Source organism: Musca autumnalis, unplaced genomic scaffold (assembly GCF_047663935.1).
Source record: "Musca autumnalis isolate F117 unplaced genomic scaffold, ASM4766393v1 scaffold_1, whole genome shotgun sequence".
NCBI lineage: Eukaryota > Metazoa > Arthropoda > Insecta > Diptera > Muscidae > Musca > Musca autumnalis.
Window position 1 is genome coordinate 332,218,091 of NW_027411644.1, and position 24,481 is coordinate 332,242,571.

Here is a 24,481-nt window from a genome sequence, read left to right on the forward strand (position 1 = left end):
AGATGTCGGATAGAAATGGCGAGAGAAGCGTTTCTCAAGTACAGAAAAGTACTAAACAGCCACGACATCAATATTGAACTTAAAAAACGGTTTATCAAATGCTATGTATGGTCAGTTCTATTATACGGTGCTGAAACATGGACTGTAAAATCAGCAGACGAGAAGAAACTGGAAGCTTTTGAAATGTGGACATACCGACGTGTGCTCAAAATTCCATGGACCGATCGAGTGTCAAATACCGAAGTCTTAAGAAGAATTAATGAACAACGACAGTTAATGAAAACCATCAAAACCCGAAAAATTTCTTATTTGGGACATTTGATGAGGAACAATAAATATAAGATACTGCAGATAATTCTCAAATCCCAAGTTGAAGGAAGACGTTGTAGAGGTCGAAGAGAACTGTCCTGGCTAAAAAATATTCAAGACTGGACCGGATACCGTGATGAACTCAGTCTTCTTACAGCAGCTAAAAACAGACAACTATCGCTTTCCACATAAAATAAATATTTCCAATAAGAATGTAACAAAATGTATGATCGCTTAACATCCGAACAACGGATATGCAAATAAAGAAGAAGAAGAAAATGGAATTCTCGAAAAATGAATACATCGCTACCCAGCAATTATCAATTTCCAATTAATGGACTTATACTTTCTGGTAGCCGTAACTATTTAATAATTACACTGTACAACAAAATCGAACTTTTTTTAAAATTACAAGAATACCCGTACAGATTATGAAAGAGGACCGAAAAAAAGAAGACACGTGTATCGGCGTTTTGAAAATTTACTTCGGGAAGTAACCTAAATAGGCGTGACAAGTTCCGCCCATTTCTACAGGTTTTGAAATATTCGACATCAGATTCCTTGGAATCCTCGCATTTTAGGTATAAAGTGTCTTTGGCAAAATTACTAACAACAATGCGGGGTATCTTTTTATGAAAAAAATTAACCCTCATGCGAGTCACTAAAGGGGTCTTTTTGGTCCCTTTTTTCAAAAACGTTTTAAAACTCCTTTAAAATGTGATCGTATCAGATCAAAATATTCTACAAAATTACTTGTCATAAAAATTTACTATAGGTCCCCGAATACACCAAAACTCTAAATCGTACCTGAACGCCAGGAATCTGCCAAAAGTAAAATCACGTTTTAGGGTTAATGTTGTACCTTATCTGAGTTTATTAAGTTTTGTCCCACAAAACTTCATTCTAGATAGAAGACGTCAAAGACAAAAATATTCTCCATCAAATTTCAATATAAGTCGCCAAATAAATGCAATATATATCAAGAAAATATATACATCAAGTTTGCCAACAAAACACGCACATATTTTTTGAATAAATTTGTTTTGTTCTTTTTTCGAGTTGATGCATGAAAGTAACATGAAATTTAGTTCTAGACAAAAGGTGTTAAAAGAAGAAATATTCTACACAAAATTTCATTGTAAGTCCTAGAAAACACTTATCTGAGTAAAACACTTTGTTAAGAAAATGACGTTACAAAATTAGATATTATAGGTAGAAATTATTCGTTAAACTTTTAGACTCTTAATTAAAATTTATTCCATTCTGAGTCAAAATCTCCTAAAATTCCTCACTTTTTGGGTGTTTTGTCAAAAGAAGAAATGTTCCAAATAAAATTTCATTATGAGTCTCTGAACAAAAGAAATTTGTAGCTAAAAATTTAACATCTCCGGAAGCTTTCGTTTTTATATATGATTTTGGGCCATATTCTACCGTTTTTATTCAAATTTTCGTTATCTGCGGTCACAAAATATATTTTATTGATGTTTTTTCATAATTATTCCAAAAATATTTGGGTGTTTTGTTGGCTAACTTGATGTATATATTTTCTTGATATATATTGCAAATACATATTTCATTTATTCGGCGACTTATATTGAAATTTGATGGAGATTATTTTTGTCCTTGACGTCTATCTAGAATGAAGTTTTGTGGGACAAAACTTAATAAACTCAGATAAAGTACAACATTAACCCTAAAACGTGATTTTACTTTTGGCAGATTCCTGGCGTTCAGGTACGATTTAGAGTTTTGGTGTATTCGGGGGGACCTATAGTAAATTTGTATGACAAATAATTTTGTATAATATTTTGATCTGATACGATCACATTTTAAAGGAGTTTTAAAACTTTTTTGAAAAAATGGACCAATAAGACCCCTTTAGTGACTCGCATGAGGGTTAATTTTTTTCATAAAAAGATACTTCCCGACGTAAACTTTCAAAACGCCGATACAAGTGTCTTCTTTTTTTCGGTCCTCTTTCATAATCTGGTCCAATTATCTTGTAATTATTTTTTGTGTTATACAGTGTTATTAACTACTTATTTATTACTTATATTAATTATATTTAATAATATAGATACCGTGGTGAAATGGTATACATACCCGTCTTGCACTCTGAATGTCCGTTCGGACTCGGCGATAACAAATAGGTCCCATATCAAAACCTGTAATATCTGAAGATCAAATCGGGAATATCTGAAGATCATTCAGGACGCTTTTGTCATGCCATTCGACATATTTATTACAATTATTTGTAATTTTCAATTATTAATACAAGGAATTTTTCGCTTCTTAATTTGCAAACATTACCTTGACAAACTGTACACACAAACTGACAAACTGTTTATACAAATCTTTACTAGAAACAGTGACATTTCCCGATGATAGCTATTGATGATGATCAACATTTTTTGGTTTTCTTTTGTCATTCCTTACATACAGATTTTATTGAATATTAATTTTTCATCGAGAACTTCATCCATGGATGTTCAACGAACATTGGAGGCAGCTGTTGAGAAGCGCACAAAAGATACATTTGGTCCACCGATGGGAAAGAAGATTGCATGTTTTATTGATGACATGAATATGCCGCAAGTTGATGAGTAAGTACAATCAATAATACATGTACAAACATACACATGTATGTACAAATGTATAAATTGTAGCTTAGGGCTTAAGCTTACCTCGGTTTACAGACACTTGATTCGTCCATGACCATGAAATTGTTTATAAAAATACATTAATTAATTAAACAACGATTAGAGCAAGCATAAATATGAGTTCCAAATTTATTTTAAAGATTCTTTAATATAAAAGTTAATACCCGAAACCTTGTTTTTACATTTTTAACAAGAATGAAATTCCAAAACTTTTGGTTTTTTTCAGGAATATCTAGAAAGTTAAAAATTAATTTCATGCCATAAATACACTTTAAAAATGTCACGTCGTATGCATGTATACTAAATAAGAAAACATTTCTTTCAGATACGGAACACAACAACCAATTGCTCTACTTAAACTTTTCTTCGAACGTGGCGGCATGTATGATCGTGAAAAAGATCTTTCATGGAAAAAATTTAAAGATATTTCATTCTATGCTGCCATGGGCTGCGCTGGAGGTGGACGCAATGAAGTTGATCCCCGTTTTATATCAATGTTTTCGGTATACAACATAATCTTTCCAAACGACGAATCCCTCCAACAGATCTATACATCGATATTCCGAGGACATCTCCAATATAGCAGTTCATTTGAAGATAAATTCCTGCCAATAGCTGATGTCATAGTTCAAATGACTTTGAGATTGTTCAAGGTAAGTGAGTTCATGTATCGACGACACCATTTCAAACCCAAGAGGAATCACTTGCCACCACACACAACACACCAACATTTGCACAAGAAAAATTGTGCAAATAATTTGTGACGATGTTGTGAGTAGAAAATTTATGGCAAACGATTTACATATGCAAATCACATCAATTTTTCATAATCTTTGCCAAATCGTTTATTTTACAATCGAAAATTATTCAAAAGCCATACAACGGAAAAACGTTTACTCCCCACCCTCCACTGCTGAGGGGCATCTAACACAGGGTAGTACAGGGAACGACAATAAATCTAACAGAGCAGAACAGGGTTGTAGTTTATGATATGGGTTCGCACAGCATACTAACATCATATAATAGGTATGTATATCTATCCTCCGTACTCCTCAATACTATTGTCGTATTATTCAGCTGCAACCAAGAGAAAACTGTTTTTCTCCTGTCCTTCCTTCATATATATTTTGGTTGTTGGCAAAGCTTTATGCAGCTGTAGTTATTGTTGTTGTTGAAACCTTTCTTTGGGTGGATCCTTTGTAATTGTGGTCAAGAAAATTCGATTATATTGAACATAGACTGAAAGGAAAACCAAAATAACAGTTTCTTTTTTACTTCCGTTTGCTTCGAGTGACATCTTAAGTACGCCTGCTTGGGAGGTGGAGGGGGAAATCCTTAATAAATTTACGCTTGAATGCGTTCCACCAGAGTAGAGGAAATGAGCAGATGCATTTATGGAACATGGCCACAAGTACTCAATGGAGAAGCTATTGTGTGGTCGTTCAATTGAATACCTTGTGAAATATTAGTTTATGGTACTTTAAGCAATTCTTGTCACTGAAATATTATCGTGTAGTCGAAGATACTTATTTTTTATTTATTTTTTCTTTCTCAAAGATGCTTTTTTACTTTTGAGCAGGGCGAAAAATAAAAATTCAAAGAAATGTACCTTTCACGGTACTCTTGAAGCTACTTTAAATGGAAGGTGCTTACACCTGGGAAGTTTTTGCGGATACTGAAACGTTGTTCATAGATGAGACAAATCATAAAACAAAAAAATCGTTGGAGCGATTTTGCTTGGAAACCTTACGTCACATCGAAATGGGATTAGAGAAAATGTTGTAGCAGTGTAAAGGAAGCGGTATAGTCAGTTCATTGTCCCAATTTCAACTTATATATCTCAAAAATGGTAAAACCTACGACAATATCATAAAGGTCAATCTTATAAAGAATTTTCACTGCTACAACATATTCTCTAATCTCATTTCGATATGACGTACGGTTTCCAAGAAAATCGTGAAATGAATGAAAACCCTAAAAATGTCGATTTATTTAAAAAGCGCTGCGGCGAATTTTTTTTTTTTATTTTTCTCAGTTTTAGAACCCGCAAAAACTTCCCAGGTGTAAGCTCCTTCCATTTAAAGTTGCTTCAAGAGCACCGTGCTTTGTTAACCACGTACATACATATGGGGAATTCCAAGTGAAATCGGACAGTTCGGAGAAAAGTAATTTTTGATTTCAATTGTTTTTGATTCAATTTATGCTCCTAGCCAACAGAATTATTTTTTGACCAACGGTACAGAGATATCGCCTATTGAAATTATCGCATTTTTAAAGAACTATGTTCTAATAAATACTCATAACTTCTTTAATATTGGTCCAAATGGGACCATCTTTTTTTTGATTTGTTTGTTTTTTTATCAGCTATCGAAAGAAATATTTAAAAGAAAAATGCACAGTGGGCTTCAATGCAAATTTAGGGATTTAATATTTAAAATCAATTTTTAAAAATGATTGCACCCTTCGATTTTTTCAAAAAAATTTTATGTTAAACTACGTTCAATTACAAAAATTTTAAGTCCTATGTGGTAATGGGATTCGGACGATTACTATTTTTTCTGAATTTTTTAAAATTTGTCAATACAATTTTTCCTTTATACCTTTGTCCAAAATTTATTATTTTATTAAAAAAATTAAAAGTTTCAAAAATACAGGAAATACAAATTTTGGACAAGGGTATTAAGGAAAAATTGTATTGACAAATTTTAAAAAATTCAGAAAAAATACGAGGGCGGTTCGGAAACTTCTTAGCCTATCAATGAAAGAGAATAGTTAGTTTTTCAAAAATAGTTTTATTTTTCAATATAATCTCCTGCAACTTCAATACACTTAGTCCAACGCTTTTCTAGCAATTCTATCCCTTGATTAAAATAGTTTTGCTCAAGGTCTTCAAAATAGTGGTTTACAACTGTAATTGCATCTTCATTTGTGGTAAAACGCTTGCCAGCAAGGAATTTATTTAGATTTGCGAACAAGAAAAAGTAACTGGGACCTAAATAAGGATAATAAGGTGGGTGGTCAAGCAACTCGTACTTTAATTCGTTGATTTTAGCCATTGTTAAAACACTCTTGTGCGCTGTCTTGATGAAAAATTATTTTTTTGTGTTGTATGTAAGCCAGGACGTTTTTCTTTGTACATTTAATTGATCCAAAAGGTTGCAATAGTACTCTGAATTTATTGCTTTACCTTTTTGCAGATAGTCAATCAATAAAATACCTTTGAAGTCCCAAAAACCGTTGCCATAACCTTACCAGCCGATTGAATTGTTTTTGCCTTCTTTGGGGCACTTCCTCCAGCTTCAGTCCATTGTTTGGATTGTTCTTTTGTCTCTGGAGTATAGTGGTGGATCCATGTCCCATCAACAGTTATGAAACGACGCTTAAAATCCATTTTATTTCGCTTAAAACGATCCAAACAAGCATAAAAAATTTTCATTCTTATGCGTTTTTGATCGACTGTTAGCAAATGCGGCACCCATCTTGCAGAAAGCTTTTTCAATTGTAGTTCTTCATGCAAAATTAAATGGACTCGATCATTTGAGATGCCGATGATATTAGCAATTTCACGCACTTTTATTCGTCGATCATTTAATACCATATCATGCACTTTGGCTACAATTTCTGTTGTTGTTGCTGTTTTTGGACGTCCACTACGTGGTTCATCTTCAATTCTTGTACGACCACGTTTAAATTCAGCAACCCAATTTTTTACTGTTGCATATGAAGGAGTACTTTCACCTAACACATTCACCATATCATTTTGAATTTCTTGTCCCGATAAACCTTTTTTATGCAAATATTTAATGACAGCACGCATTTCTAATTTTTCCACTGTAAAAAAATTGCGGATGCGTCTTTTTTGAACACCTCTTCCTATATGAAGGAGTTGCCAGATCGAAACAAAATTTAACATGTGTTCATAACAGAGATGGAAGATTCCAAAACACTTAACTTTTTTCTGTTTATACCGCGCTTTTTGTGCTAGGCTAAGAAGTTTCCGAACTGTCCTCGTAGTAATCGTCCGAATCCCATTACCACATAGGGCTTAAAATGTTTGTAATTGAACGTAGTTTAACTTAAATTTTTTTTGAAAAAATCGAAGGGTGCAATCATTTTTAAAAATTGATTTTAAATATTAGCTGATAAAAAAACAAACAAATCAAAAAAAAGATGGTCCAATTTGGACCAATATTAAAGAAGTTATGAGTATTTCTTTGCATGTAGTTTTTACAGAATTTGACTTTTTCAAGGCGCAATATCTCTGGAACCGTTAGTCAAAAAAAATCTGAAAATATACTAAAATGTTTTGTTAATCAGCAGCATCGCCACAGCAAAAAATAAAGGAAATCAAAAACCACATATTGACAAAGTCTCCGATTTCACTCAGAAATCCCCATATACATTTATATGTTTAATACTAAATTCAAACCCAGAGAAAAATAATACGATAACTTAACTTAACCAATTGAGCATTGAAAGGGGAAAAATTATTGTATTTTGTATGTAGCATAAAACTTTAAACGCGCGTGTCTCGAAATTGCATTTTTTAAGTCGACATTAAAATGCCAATCTGTAGACCGATTTTTACTGTTTTTGAAATGTTCCAATATTTTCCATCAAATAACCTACTAAATATGTTCCTATATCAACATTTTTGGGAAGAGGAGTTGTATCAAAATAATATTGATTATTTACACTACTGCCTGAGTTTGTGGAACACCTGCCCCACTGTTTCATACAGCATGTGTGTATGTGTTGTTCTGCGTTCTGTTTTATGTGGTTTGACGTTAGTATTATTAATGCCTTGTACAATGACTTCGAACAAAGTGAAAATGAATTATTTGAATAAAATTGAAATGTCTCATGGAACCCAGAGTTTATACATTTATATGCACATAGCATTGTTTCCACAACACCCCATAAATATGACGACTGACTTTATGAGGGTTATAAATGTCATAAAAGTGCATGCATACATATATTTCAGTTATTGTTATTGAATATAATTTTCAGTCGTAAGGAAATCGTGTGTTTCGTAGTCTTCAGCCATATGTTTTCCCCAGCCGTATTGAACATTTAACCATCAATTCTTCAATACGTTTAAATAATACATTAGGCAGGTCTTTATAGACACCTACATGTTGTACTGGTTCATACTGGAATATTATATAATACAACAAATGTTGCATAAACTTCTGACAGATATCCTGTAACAATGACAACAAAACTATAAACTCTAAGATGACACTTAGCATATTAACCTCAGAAATGTTTTGGTTGACAACAATTCTTATATCGTTCATAACATTATCATCTTTGACACATTGTCACTTTGCAGCCCCAGCAATTTCTCACTACAACGCCAAAGGTCATAGTTCATTAAATACTTTTCGAAACAGTTTGCTTTCCATGTGGAACATTTCTAATGACATCCTTCTGACAGGATTATTTCCCCTTCATTAGCAATTTTCATCAATGTTTGCACAACAAAAAAAGTTTTCCTTCGATTTGTCGCTTCCTTAGCACCACCATTGACGTAATGTTCCCTTCTCTTTTTCGCCTTTTTTTATTCGTTTTCGTTACAGATTGTTATTGCCGAATTGCCTCCCACACCATCAAAGTTTCATTACATATTCAATTTAAAGGATCTCTCACGCATATTTGCCGGCATGCTGCTGATACACTCGAATTATTTTAAAACATTGCGGAATCTGGTGCGTGTATGGCGTAATGAGTTTACACGCATTATATGCGACCGTTTAATTTCTGAAGCGGTAAGTATTTCAAGGATGTGCAGCATACGTTTATATAAATTGATGAAATCAGACCAAGGTGAATACAAATACACTCGAGAAAAAAATTCGGAAGGAGCAAACTATAACATAACCCGATACAAATAGTATGTAGGTGGTACCCACCAAATTGTCATCCACACGCAAACATTATCTTAGAAAGAGATTAGCTATGAATGGCCAACAAAATATAACGAAAACATTCGCTTAAAAACTATAAAAAATTCAAAAAATATTTCTTCTCGAGTATGCCACATGTGTATGTGTGCCGTATTTGAAAGTAATTTGAAGAGATTAAGTGGATACTAAAAGCAGATATATGTACATATAATACAAATATCTCCGGGAATACGCCAAGGTATGCGCCGATAACACATACATACGTATGTACATATGCAAACATAAATAAGCTTATGAAATGTTCCATCCATCTTCCCACCGGGTCTACATAAAAACATCCACTCAAACTCCAATGATTGGGGTGCCAAGTGAGAGGAGAGGTTTTATAGCGGATTGTAGCGGAACACATGTAAATTATTTGTTTTGATTGATTTCTTTCACATCTTTGCCGGTGGATGTTTGGATTAAGGGCATGAAGGTCTTGCCGTATTCAATTTATTTGCATTGATTTTGAATTATCTTTCTTTTAATTTAAAATGCTTAACAAACAAAGACGGTGCTCCCACCTCTCCGCCAATCCCATATATGTACATATTTATATCCTCAAGTAAAACGCACCTACATGAAGCACACACACACATAAATACACACATAAGAGTACAATGTTAATGAAGACAGACTGGCGTCACGACTGTTTCGGCATGGATAGCAGCGATAACGTCCCAGTTGAAGTAATTGGTAACAATCGCTGCCAAGATTACAATCAATTACATTTACAACTTAATACGGATGGATGGATGGATGGATGCCTGACTGACTGCGTCAGTGACAGGACAACAAAAACATTAAGAAAAGTGGTATTCTATTCTACCACCTCAGTTTGTAGACAAATAAAAAAAATTGACTCAAATGATTCCAATGGAGACGTTGTAAAACCACAGCATAAATTATGTGTGCGGCACCGTCTGTCTGCATGTCTTTCTTCCTTAACTTACTTAAGATAATGTTTTTTATCTTTGATATTAGGATTTGAAATTGATGAAACATCACGTGGAGAAGGAGGTGACTGAAACATTTCCAGCTGAATTTGAAAATGAAAATGGGTTTGCAGAACCAGAAATTATCCTGCCAGGTAAGAAATTCAATTGCATAAATAATGTTTTAACAAATCTGTATTATTAGTCTCGACAAATACATACGTCATATGTACATATGTTATGTCTTTGGGGTGACTTGAAAAAAATCGAATTTGTGTTGAAACCAGTCCAATATGTCGTCCCTAACATAAAGACGAATTTTATTAATCAATAACATTGTATGCAAACGACATTTTGTATTTATCGATAATTCAGTCGTTATCTAGTTAAAAATCGCACGACGTACTGAAAGAAAAAGCTACGTAATATAAATGAAATCAATGAAATTTGTCATTGATTTTGAACCAACGCACAGTGCGAAATATGGGAAGTTTAGTGGAACTTTAAGGAATTTTGAAAGTACATAAAATTATTTAAATTTAAATTGAATTCGTTAGCTAAGTACTCTACTGCAAATGCCCCATACTCAGTTGGCGATTTACTCCTCGAAACGACTTAAAAATGCACTTAAAGTTGCACTTTTGTTTCATAATTTTTTTTTTTCTATAAAATATAATTTGGATTCATTAAAAAAATAGCGTGGCGCGGACAAATGGTAAGTCAGTATGCCATGATTAATTTTTTTTAATATTTTACAAAACAATTATGATATTTTACACTTTAAAAAAATACAAAAAACCCTTATTGTTTTCGTTCAATTTTAGTCGAAAAGAAGTGATTTTTTGAAGTTCCCAAAATATTTTTTTTTATTTTCCGTGGATATTTCAAAAGTGATTCCCGTACATTCACGTTTTAAGATATATATGATCTGAAAAATTGGGGTCTCCTCTGTTCGCAAAGCCATAAAACAACTGCGGTAACGTGCGGTCTTCGGAGAAATTCAAGTTTTTTAAAATGACTTCGGAAACTTCATTTAATTGCATTTTCGAAAGTGGAAGGTAAACGCGGCGATGAACGCCATTGTTGACAGTGTTTTGAAGAAATGGACTCACAAATATTAACAAATGATGATTTCTGTTAAATTAAGAATCCTCTCGCAATTTTTAATAGTTTTGACCTGTAAATGTTCGTGATTTATATATAGTGCAACATTTTTGAATGCTGTGGTGCAAATACCAATATACGATAAAAATAGTAACGCAGTTCCAACCTGAACTTGATCTAAGAGACATTATTAATAAAATTAATGGCACAGACCTGCTAAATAGACCGATAAACATTATATATACAAATGAAAACAAACAGTTATTGACATTTTACACCTTAATGGATGTGTAGGGTTGTGGGGCTTCACCCAGGAGTGAACCTATGTTGACAGCTTTTATGTGAGGAGGATTTTAATTCGCTATCATCTTAAAATTTACATTTGCATCAAAATCTGTTGCAATTTTTGTCTTGAACATTTAAAATACCTAATATGAGGGAACCCGTCATATGGGGGCTATACCCAAAACGCGTACCTACGATGTTAATATTTCGCACAGAGGTTTTCTATCTACGAAGAACATAAAATGCCAAAATACAACCACATACGTTGGAAAATGTGTCTGTAACATTTAAAATATGTCCCATCGACCGGTACCGTTCAATGAGGTCTATACCAAAACGCGAACCTATATTGTAAATATTTTGTACATAAGTTTTCTATCCGCTGAAAACTCAATATACCAATTTGCAGCAAAATCGATTGAAAAATAAATGTAAAACGAAAAAACGACAGCCGCCGTTACATGAACGCTACGGGAAACCGCGGGCCTATGTAGCCCAATTTGAGCCCCACAATATCCTAATATAAGAAACATTTTTGCAAAATTTTAGGAATCTACGCCCTTTACTTTAAAAGTTATTATTAAAGTTCCGCTAAAGTGTTCATATTTCGCACTGTGCAACGTAGAGCTTCATTGAATAAATAAAAAAAGTTTCATTGAAGTAAAATTAACGAATTTGTTCATTAATGCAATGAAAATCCTACATTGATGCAATGAAACTTTTTCGTTAATGCATTGAAATACTTTCATTGTCGTAACAAAACTTCCTCATTAATGCAGTGAAATACTTTCATTGTTGTAATAAAACTTCTTCATTTATGCAATGAAGCCTTACGTTGGTTCAAAATCAATGACACATTTCATTGATGAAACGTAAGATGTCATTCATGTTACGAAGTCATTTCATACTCATGTAATGAACAAAAATGAAGTCAATGCTAAATATGTTTATTTCGTTTTATTGCAATGAATGTTGTCATTTGTAAGTAAAATTGAAATAATAAACAAATTGTTAACAAATTAACTGGTTTCCTAAACAATAAATTCTAAGGAGCTAGCACCATTTATTTTTAATAAGGACAACGTATTTTGTCATAGAGGAAGAATCTCTCCGAACAATTCAGTAACAAAAGAGGCTTCAGACAAGGCCTGTCGTGTGATCTCTTCAACATCCAGTTGGAAAAGGTTATACGATGTTCGAAACTATAAAATGTTACGGATATCGCTAGGTTGCCAGCTCTACTATAATCCGTGGGAGAACAAACATAGCCAGTCAGTCTCTCCTCGATGTGACGTGAGATGTTTTATTTCAATCGAATCGATAATTCAACATTATCGATTGTCAATTTAACGTTGAAGTATCGATGTCTGGGGATCTAAATTTTTTTAATATTGTTGCTTTCTTAGTGTAGATATTAGAAATTTCAGCACAACTCATTTTGATTCGCCTGTTTTGCATACCACCGACAACGAAATTCTTTCTTCCTTGACTTCAAATATGTGCTCGAATACAACTGCGGAATTATATTAGTCAGAGGTGGTTATTGTCTATCTGCAAAGCGTTCGAACATGTCTAAATTCCGAGAGCCTACAAGTACCTACAATTTCAAATTACATTTATCGTAGGTTTATATAAACGTAGCACAGAACTTATGGACGACGAGGAAGACGAATTTGATGAAGATCGACCCCTTACCCTGGTGCAACATGTAATGAGAGATCCATTACTTTTTGGTGATTTTCGTAATGCGGTCAATGAATCAGAACCTAGATTTTATGAGGATCTCTTGGACTATGAGGCAGTCTATGCGCTATATGACGAGGTAAGTAAACCCGAACCGCATCATCCCTTCGAAAATAAATCTCAGAAATTCTTCTGTTAATTATAAAGATACTAGATGAATACCAAGAACGCAGGGGAAAAATGCCTTTAGTTCTTTTCGAAGATTGCTTGGAGCACTTGACACGTGTACACCGCACCCTGAGAATGCATCGCGGTCATGTCTTATTAGTGGGCGTTGGAGGAAGTGGTAAGAAATGTATAAGTCGTTTGGCGGCATTTGCTGCTGAATGTGAAGTCTTTGAAATTACGGTGGCCAGGGGGTATGGGGAGCAGTCGTTTCGTGAAGATTTAAAGACTCTTTACACAATGGCTGGCGTACAAAGGAAGAAAACAGTTTTTATTTTCACTGCGGCACAGGTAACGGCACGATTCACACATCATTGCTTCAACCATTGATCCAATCATTCGCCAATTTACAGGTGGTGGAAGAAGGGTTCCTAGAGCTTATCAATAATATATTAACCGTTGGTACAGTTCCGGCTCTCTTCAGCGATGAAGAAAAAGACTCCATTGTCAATTCATGTCGCAGTGCTGCCGAAGAGGAAGGCTTCTCAGCTTCAAAGTAAAATCGATTAACCAATGACGTTCTAAATTAAAACATTTTTTTATTTTTACTTCCTCAGGGATTCAGTTTGGGCTTACTTCTTGGGCCAGTGTTCTGAAAACATGCATGTTGTCTTGAGTATGTCGCCCTCTGGTGATGCATTACGCAATCGATGTCGTAACTTTCCCGGCCTAATTGGTAGTACCTACATTGATTGGGTATTCCCCTGGCCAAAGCAGGCATTGGCCGCAGTTGCTCAACTATTCCTATGTGAGCATAAACTGGTAAGTTTAAAATGTAATATCCACCAATCGCCCATCTCATCAACCGATCCGGTACAGATTCCTGGAATATATCGTGAAAGCATTATGAATCATGTGGTCCATGTTCACAGTAGCATGCATCATTACTCCAAGGACTACTTGCAGAAGCTAAGGCGAAATAATTATGTAACACCTAAACATTATCTGGACTATATTAACACTTACTTAAGGCTTCTGGGTAAGATTGCGCTTTCATTACTGGCCAATTTGCTTCCTCATTCATTATATTCTTTCTTGCAGAGGAAAAGAACACTTTCATAACAACACAAAGAGACCGACTGCACGAAGGCATCCACAAAATCGACGAGGCCTCCAAACAAATTGATGAACTTCGTATTATCGTCACAGAGCAGAAGCGTAATGTGGGCATTGCATCAGAGGAATGTGAACAGATGCTGGTAGAAATCGAGGCAGCCACACAAAAAGCCAATGTGAAGAAAACCGAAGCATCCGAAAAGTCTGTAGAGGTAGAAATCAAAGGCAAACAAATTGCGGTCGAAAAAGAAGACGCCGAAGAAGCATTGGCCGAGGCAATGCCTGCTTTGGAAGAGGCACGACGTGCTCTCTCGGAATTGGATAAGGCTCAAATAACTGAAATTCGTTCATTCGCAACTCCGCCTCCCCAGGTTCAGGTTGTTTGCGAATGTGTGGCCATTCTGAAAGGCTTCAAGGAAATCAATTGGAAGACAGCCAAGGGAATGATGTCCGATGTAAATTTCCTAAAAAGTCTCATGGAAATGGATTGTGAAGCGTTGACTGGCAAACAAATTAATCAGTGCCGCAACCACATGAAGACCCAGCATTTGGGTGAGATGGAAAAAATTTCAATTGCTGGTGCTGGACTGTTGAAATTCGTGAGGGCGGTTATTGGATTCTATGAAGTTTATAAGGAAGTAAAACCGAAAAAGGAAAGAGTCGACTTTCTTGTGGCAGAGCAGGAACAACAAATTAAGCTTTTAAATCATCTAAATGCCGAAATTGCCAAGTTGGAAGCCCAGCTGGACTCATTAAATCACCGCTACGCAGAGTCAATGAAACAAATGAAGGAACTGACTGAGATGATGCAGCAAGCTGAAAGAAGATTGGTAAGTTAGACTTGGAGCTCTCATAGATTTAGGTTCACCATTATTATGTTCTAGATTGCTTCGGACAAATTAATTAGCGGCCTTAGTTCTGAACGAATTCGTTGGAGCCAGGACTTTGAAAATTATGGGGAACAATTGGTTGTTATGTTGGGCCAGTGTCTTTTGTGTGCATCATTCCTAGCCTATACGGGAGCTTTTTCATGGGAATTTCGTAAGACAATGGTCTTTGAGGATTGGCTTCCAGATATAGTTCACAAAGAAATACCCATAAAAACTCCATTCCGCATTGACGAAAGTCTTACAACTGACGTCGAAATTTCCACGTGGACTTCTGAAGGATTACCAACCGACGAGCTATCCATTCAAAATGGAGTGCTTACAGTCAGGGCATCACGCTTCCCCCTGTGCATTGACCCCCAGCTACAAGCCTTAACCTGGATTAAGAAAAAAGAACAAAAGAATCATTTGAAAATTCTGTCTTTCAACGATTCTGATTTCCTCAAACAGTTGGAAATGTCCATCATGTATGGCATTCCCGTACTCTTTGAAGATGTTGACGACTACATTGATCCTGTCATCGATAATGTTCTACAAAAGAACATCCAATTAGCAAGCGGACGTAAGTTCGTAATGCTGGGTGACAAAGAAGTAGACTATGATCCTAATTTCAGAATGTACTTGACTACCAAATTCTCAAATCCCAAGTTTGATCCGGCTGTCTTCGCTAAGGCTATGGTCATCAACTACACCGTCACACTTACTGGCCTAGAGGATCAACTGTTGAGCGTGGTCGTAAGAGCTGAAAGACCTGATTTAGAGGCCCAACGAGAAACTCTGATTGCACGGACAAGCGAAAATAAACAGCTGTTGCAACAATTGGAGGACTCCTTGCTAAGAGAGTTGGCCACATCGACGGGTAATATGCTAGACAATGTCGAATTGGTAGAAACTTTGGAGAATACTAAGTCCAAGGCCGCAGTCGTAATGGAACAACTTGTCCTCTCTGCCGAGACCCAAAAGGACATCGAAAAACTAAGAGACGGCTACAGACCAGCTGCCAAGAGAGGTGCAGTTCTCTTCTTTGCTCTCTCTGACATGTCTACAGTGAATGCCATGTACCAGTATGCTCTGGCAGCCTACTTAGATGTATTTACATTTTCACTTCGAAAATCCGTACCGGACACTGTGCTATCTAAACGCCTCAATAATATAATTAAAACCCTCACAGAGAATGTCTATTGTTACGGTTGCACAGGCATATTCGAACGACACAAACTGTTGTTCTCATTTCAAATTGCTACCAAACTAGCCCAGCGAGAAGGTCAACTGAGTCAAGCCGAATTAGATTTCTTCATTAAGGGCTCTGTGTCACTAACAAAAAGCGAAAGAGCATGTCCGGCCAAATGGCTGCCCGACAAGAGTTGGGAAGATATCATGAAGTTGTCAAGTGAATTTCCCGAGCCGTTTGAGACACTGCCCGATCACATAGCCAAATACACAAACGAATGGAAAGAGGTGAGAAATGAGATTTTATTTTCATAATATTCGTAGCAGAAGTGACAAATCCTAAAAGCCGATTATCTTGTTATTCTCTGCTTAACCTAAACTAATGGCACAAATATGATGTGAGATTTTCTCTTTCCCTGATATGCCTTGTTGCGAAAAAATACAAACATACATACTTATTTATAAATTACGCTATTCGTAGAGCATAAAATTAATTCCATGAAATCATATCAAATGTTATGATTTGTTTCCATATGTCACTTCCTACGACATGTATGTGTGTACACCTTAAAATAATTTTAATAATTGTTTCTTTTTCTTTATAAAATCGGCTTGAATACCTTGGCTTTTATGACAATACATCACATCATAATATGGCATGTGATATATTTCTATTCTGCAACATTTGCGGTCGCTGTGGATGATGCTGCCTGTTGGCCTGTTAATGTGGTTGGTGACGACGATGGTCAAATTCACTATGGCTGAGGAAACTGATGGGTTTACCATTGAACTTTGCATTTTCTACATTGGCTACTATCGCTTATTCCGTGCTGCTGCCGCCGTTGCTGCCATGGGCGAATTGATATTTCATTTGTGAAAACCACAACCTCATCTATTACGCCATTGACATCCTGAATTGTGTTCTGGCGCACTAGTGGTATGATTTAGAAAATCCCGAAGAAGTCCCTTGCCCCGGAGAATATAATATCAACTGCAATCATTTTCAGGCAAGTTAAAACTCTTTCCAACAAAATCCACTTGAAAAGTACTCAGATAACATCATCACTCAGGCACAGTGATTGAATCATCTACATATTTTAGTGTATTTGTAGATACATTTCGTTACGTAAATATGTCTAAAGTCGAATTTAATAAGTAACTGCACCATTTTAGACCCAAAGTATTGAGATTCGGACCAAATCGTTACAGACCATTTGGAGTATATTTGGTTCTGTCAAGTTAAAAGTTTAAAATTTTTCACTAAAATACTCTCAATGAGAGTTACCGATGGTGTTTGGAAATTCCCGACTTTTTTCATTCCCGGGAAAATGGGAATGACAAATCATTATTCCCGGGAATATAGGTAATTGAGTTAGAGGGGCGTAAAGTCAGTAGTCACACAAGCAAAATTTCCGGTAAAATCATATTTGTCATTCCGTTTGTAACACATAAAAATATTCATTATATGGTAAAAACCAAAAATGTTTTACAATCGATGAATCCGAGTTTCACACATTCAGAATTCGCGAACTGTTAACATATTCTATATAGTATGACTGAAATTCTTTAAAATAAGGTTTTTGTAGGAGGGATCCCATAAATTGGCCATTAAAACATAAAAAAAGCCAACAACTTTTTGTATGTTCCCTTCCGATTTCTGGCTTAACCTTATATTTTATAGACATATGTATGCGAAAAGAAAGAATCACAGAATACTCCATGGGCAATATATCCACCTAAATTTGATGCAGACATTTTGAAGCCAGAATGTCGTTTTTTTTTTTTGATTTTTTTAATAATCCGTACGCGCAACCTGGTAATATTCCAAACTTATAATAGAATTATAAAACTCGTGATTTTACGTCGTTTAATGTATATCTCATGAATGTGCTCCTTACAGTATCCTAGTAATTGGAGTCTTAAGGCCAACATAAAAAACCTATTTTTTGCGTGTAAAATTCACAATTGTCATTAATTTCCTTCAATTTATTTTAGTTGTTTTACGCTACGGATCAAATGAGACCTTCCACGATCGAGTCAATCCACTAAAACCGCGGTTATAGATACCCAGAAAATAGGCAAATCTGCAAATTTTTTGACAAAATTTAAAAAAATTAGAAAAAATAGTAATTTGTATTCCACTGCCAAATAGGACTTAAAATTGTTGTAATTAATCGTAGTTTAATACAAAAAAATCAAGAAAACCGAATAGTACAATAAATGATAAAAATTGATTTTAATATTAAATCACGGTCCACGGTCGGTCATATAGCCACAATAGGGAAGGTTTTAGCCTCACTATCTCACCGATATGGTTGAAATTTGGTATATAATCTTCGTTTGGGGATATGAACCTTTATACCTGAAATTTGCTGGTCCCAGAACGGTCCCTTCCGATTGTCGGTTTTTTGAACGTTGTGGTCTTAATATCCAACCTGAATGACTGAAATTTGGTAATTAACGTTTTTTTGGGACCATTTTGGGACCACAAAAGATTTCCCTCTAAATTTGTCAGTACAGGTCCATTATTATTATATTAGCCTCATTATCAGACCGAAATTGCAGAAATTTGGTATTTAGTTTTCCTAGGACTACAGAACTTCCGGCCAGAAAATGTTCAGTGTAGGTCCACGATGGGATATAACCCCCAAAGAACGGTACCGTCCGATGTTCGGTTTTAGAATCACTATCAAACCAAATTGGGCCACAGTGTGGGGACCGCAGAAGATCTGCGGTTCAATCCCCGATCAGAACATCAACATTTCGACGGTGGCAAATCCCCTCAGTGCACAGTGGATCCATTTGTATGGAGAAAGTGGCCAAAACTATTTCCAGTGCAAATATCATGTTAATACGCTGGTTACAGATTAGTGCTGCTGCGCAGATGGTTTTAAGAAACCGTGAGCGTAGCATTTTTCCCTCTGTAGGGGGTATACGGTATAAATTGTTTTATGCTCCTAATACAAATCGTCATGAACAAAAGTACCGATTATCTTATGATGCAAAACTGTGGCATGGGGAACAAAACTATATCCAAAACAAAATAAAAGCCAATATTGGTTTAGATCGTCATGACAAGTCGAGCCTATTTTATTAACTTTATATGGTACAGGGGTCCTCAAATAGGGCTGGAGTCGGAGTCAGGACAAAAATGACTCTTTGCCGATTTCCTGGTCGGCCACTTGTTACTGGCGTGATATTTTTTGCGGTTATAACTCTAATGTATAAAGACTACAATATTGCAGTTAAACATTTTTGAAAATAGCCTTCCAATTACTGTGCACAGTCGATTATGTTTTTTTTTTCAATAGTGATGATGATGACACCACTTATTTTCCGTTTGTCACTATTCTTGTCCAAGTTGCTTAGAGCTCGGATATATTATATTTTCCATTAGGAGTTGAATTCAGCAGCACACCCTCACGAACAGGCACATACATAAGTACAGCCAATGTCGGGGAACACACATGCATTCATTTCAAAATGCAATAAGTAAAGCATTTTATTGTGAATGGATATATTGTCGAAAGCACACAGACCCAGCTGCATCTACCACACAGAAACTTGTTAAGGATTTTTGTTTTAGAGTTGTGCGAACGCTTTCTTTTCCATTGTATTCGAACACGAACATACAAACTACTTTAGAATACAAACAACAGTTGACTAAATAGCCCAATGGGATGAATCAATGAAAATAATACCTACACTAACACATACTGTTGTGCTAGTATATATGTATATATGTATGTACTTAATTGGATTCCACTTTACGATATTTTATGTCTTTTTGTGGATTATGATTGTTTATGTTGGCTTTGCTTGGTGTTGGCCTCAGTGTGCATGTGTGCCTTATTGCATTTGTGTTTGTGACATTATAAATAAATATTTCATAAATACAAATTTATGATTTTCATAAATGCACTGTGCAACCCGGAAATTTTTGGTTGAGGTAGGAATGAATGAATTCAAACACTGTTACTTTAATGACAACCAACGTTGGAACTTTTCTTGATCAGCATAGTATTGAAAGTCGAAAAACTATGTCCGTCTGTCTGTTGAAATCCAGATAAAGCATACATTCATATATATACGTTTATATTACACGTCACGTTTTCATATAGCCCCCATATAAATGTACCGGTACATTCAAGATTTTAGCCTCATTATCACACCGAAATGGCTAAATTTTGGTATTTAGTCTCCGTTGAAAGTACAGAAACCTGCATAGGTCCACGTTTTGATATAGCCCCCGTAGAACGGCACCACCCGATCTTTTTTGCATTTCCTGGCTTCTTTCCTGTCATAAAATTACATAACAATTTGTTTTAAACAAATTTTCAAAACTTCACGGGTAATCTAAAGATAGCATAAAGATAGGTTTAATAGTTTGGATTTTATAGGCAAACTAAGCTTATATTTGGGTCAAAAAAATAATTTTGTGCCTCTTAGTATACAAAAACCAGTAAGGAAAGAATCAAAGTCGGGTGGGGCCGACTGTATGATGAATCAAATATATATAAGAGTTATATCCACATCTCGATTGATTTCAATATAATTTGGGACATTTATTTCTAGACCAAATTCCCATACAAGTTCCAAATTTCATTAAAACTGGACAAATATGGGGTTTTTTGTGTATTAAAACAAGATTTGTTTGGAGAAAATCTGAACCGATTTCGATATAATTTTGTACATTTATTCCTAGACCCATTCCGTCATACGTTTTAACTTTAAAATTGGACCTAAAATCGGGCAAAAATATATATGAGTGTTATATCCAAATCTGAAGAGATTTTTAACAAAATGAATAGCGTTTGTCAAAAAAAAAAATTATCTTCCCCAATTTTTATTTCAATCGGAAAATAAATTCGACCTGTGCTTTGATTACAAATGTACATGGACAAACGAACGAACATGCATACATCGACTCAGAACGTGATTCTATGTACCCTGTAGGGACTGACGCTGATTTAAAGTTAAGTTTAAACTAGTTTTTTTTTTTTTAAACATAAGTAACTTTTATCGATTATTTTCCCTTATGCCAACTGACTACCTTTACAAGGCGATAAGCGCCTAAGTAGTCAGTATTGTCCATCGCTAGATTACTTTTCCACTGATTATAAACTAACTTTTTTTGCATATTTGTAGTCAGTTTAAATTATAATGTGAAAAAAACAGTTTTTGTTTCAAAGCACGTGTTTTGATACAGGCATTCTGCGGAAATTGTGCAAACCATTACAAAATATGCCAGAACAAATTAAATGCATTATTTGTGTAAAACAAAAATATTAAGAACTTTATTACATTAACACAAATTATGAAAATTTTCTTCTCTTGAGTTACCGGAAAAATGTTCACAAACGAAATATTATTTAGTTTGTATTAACAAATGTTTGAAAATGTTAACACGCTTATCTCTTATTGGAAAATGTATGCCGCTGCCTGTAGAGATGTACAAATTGATTTATGTACATGTAGGGATCTCTAACAACTGCTAATAATATGTAGCGAACGGAGTGCCTTTTTCACGACTCCGTTTGGACTGCATCCGGATGTTGTTAAAATGTGACAAGTGGATGTGATTCCTTGGATTGCATCCAAATGCGGTTAAAATGTGAGGACTGGAGTGCCTTTTTCACGACTCCAGTTGAACTGCATCAAAACATGCCGTGACAGAACTAGTCCACATTGCACTACTTCCAATTTATTTTGCTGGGTTTGCCTTTTCATATTCATTCTCCCTCTCTTTATTTCTCTCTGTTATGTTTTATTAGAGAGAAGAAGAGGCAAATTTGTATATATCCTTTGTGTTCCTTTTTTATACCAGAACAATATGAATAATATGTACGAATATGTTCAGTCCATCAACACTGTCTTCTATTATTGGATGCTGCATTTATACGAAAAATATTAAGAAAAAGCAAATGTGAATTATTTATACATGTGTGCCTTATTTTTTCGACGAACACAAATACTTTGCAGAAGGTACATGTTTTTGTTTTCAGAGTGGTTGATCTCTAGATGACTTTTCAACCAGTTTAAAGTTAGTTGAAAAGTGGTGCAGAAATGGACAATTGTCGAAATTTTATGTGTTAAAAGTGGTTGATCCCCAGATGACTTCTCAACCACTTTATAGTCAGTCTACAAATAATCGATTTATTATCAAACATTTTATCAAAGGATCTATGGGCCATTCTCGCTTCTTTTTGCAAGTTACATACAAATGCACAAAGACATAATACCCCTTACCACATTGTGGTGTAGGGTATAAACACTACCCAGTTGTTCGGGTAACTAGGGAATAACTAGCAATTTAGCTGGTTACTGGTAAACACAACTAGTTACCACCCAATCTACTCGCAATGCTATAGACTGGTGAATTTAACATGGCGATGTCATAAGAGGGGGTCTATTGTCCCCTCACTGCATTACCAGTAATCACCCAATACGATAGTCGTGTAAAGTCAATTGTCTCTTCATTGCATTACCAGTAACCAGTGCATTAGCCACACTTTATTTTATTACATGGAGTGCAAAAATTTTCCAAAGTACAATATAATCTTGTATACATATACATACGATAGCTTCGTCTTGATCCTTGATACTGGAACTTGCGTATGACTACTTGATAGAGCGGCTTATGTTTATTTGGTCCTTATAATGTTTTTCTCGTGTGTCCTTCAGATCATTCAAAAGTTTCTGAAATAAAATGTAAACACGTTTAATGAAATAACGCGATAATGAATTGTGTCAAAATACATATCAATACTTACCAGAGATATTCTTCTCGGCTTATTCATCCTTTCTATAATCTAGCTCGTAACACGTTCTTTTTTGCAGCTGCAATTTTTGCACAAAAGTATTTTTTTAATTATGAATGAACCAAACGACAGTTTTTTCTATTTTGTTAAAAATATAGAAATAATGTTGAAAAGAGATTACAAGAGAGAAGCATTGTCGATTACACTATCCATCGGTAGTCTATAAAATAGTCAAAAATATTACACGCCGCATTACCTGTAACTAGTGATAGACAAGGAAGCCCATTTCCAGTCACAAAAGCAGGCTATAGGCTATTTTGTGCTCCATTTTTGGGGGTAAAGTAACTAGGTTCATAACTATGTCAAAATAGACAATTGCTATTTATTGAACAACTGGGTAGGGTTATGACTTTTCGACATTTTTTAATTGTTTCTTCTAGCACGGATTAAAGATTTTATGTAATATTTTAATTCAGGGATAAACTCGTTTGCTTGAATCTATTTTTATCCATTTTCTTACATAAAAATGGCCACTGCTTCCACGCAAATTAATTTTAGGGCCGATATTTAAAGCCCTTTCCAAGAACATTTCCTTCCATAGAAATGTTTTAAATATCTATCATAAGCAATTATAATTCTTGTGTTATTTATAAAAGGGTAAAACTTGGGCTTTAGATATTATTATTGTTAAATTTTCAAAAATATTACATATTTTCCCTTATCAGCCTACAGGCTGCGGGAAAAAACGAAATTAAAAGAAATTAAAATTTTCGGTATAAGAATAATAGTAGTACTATGCTTCTCTTAAAGGTCACCCAAAAAATAACCTACAAAAATCAGAAAGTTATGTCCGATAAATTCGAACCAATAAATATCAGCTAAAGGCCACAGCATTTATCTATATACAAATAGCATGGTCTAAAGCTGTTAGACTGCATGTTATCTTTCAATCCCACGGCAGCGGGTTCTTTCGTACCGGATTGACCCGAAGCCATAGTATTTCGGTCAGCGGCTACCAACCGATCATCAAACCTATGCTGCTATAACAAAAAGTTATCTTTAAATTTTGGATGGATTAAAAAAAATAAACAAATAAGGAGCATTGAAATGTACACATAAGATCCATCCATTTACTCCAAAGCCGTTTTACTTAATGTATCATATTCTAAAGAATTAATATTTTCAAAAAAAGAAAGAATGAAACTACTTATAACAAATGGTCATTTGCAATAATGGTCGTAAATATTTTAATAGTAACATTTGTTCTTGAATAATCAACTAAGTTAAAAATGTTAAATCTTAAACAACAGCCAATTGAATTCAAAATATTTTTTACAGTTCCTGCTGAATACCCCTCCATCTAAAGACAATAAATTTTCATTATCGAATGCCACAGATTTTCCAGATTATTAGAAGAAATTGCATTTGTTGTAGTTGTTTTTGTTTTGTGCC

General features: G+C 34.9%; 1 protein-coding gene across 1 annotated transcript in view; it reads left to right on the top strand.

Moving 5' to 3' along the window:
* The window catches only part of Dhc98D (Dynein heavy chain at 89D), a 202,085-nt gene that overhangs the window by 162,839 nt on the left and 14,765 nt on the right, over positions 1 to 24,481 (top strand). The window contains exons 47-58 of the mRNA XM_073962972.1: positions 2,752 to 2,912; positions 3,295 to 3,622; positions 8,555 to 8,743; positions 9,908 to 10,013; positions 12,873 to 13,069; positions 13,138 to 13,446; positions 13,509 to 13,651; positions 13,713 to 13,917; positions 13,975 to 14,134; positions 14,197 to 15,041; positions 15,096 to 16,556; positions 17,204 to 17,275. Of these exons, the coding sequence (XP_073819073.1) occupies positions 2,752 to 2,912; positions 3,295 to 3,622; positions 8,555 to 8,743; positions 9,908 to 10,013; positions 12,873 to 13,069; positions 13,138 to 13,446; positions 13,509 to 13,651; positions 13,713 to 13,917; positions 13,975 to 14,134; positions 14,197 to 15,041; positions 15,096 to 16,556; positions 17,204 to 17,275 (4,176 nt within the window). The remainder of the gene's footprint in view (positions 1 to 2,751; positions 2,913 to 3,294; positions 3,623 to 8,554; positions 8,744 to 9,907; positions 10,014 to 12,872; positions 13,070 to 13,137; positions 13,447 to 13,508; positions 13,652 to 13,712; positions 13,918 to 13,974; positions 14,135 to 14,196; positions 15,042 to 15,095; positions 16,557 to 17,203; positions 17,276 to 24,481) is intronic.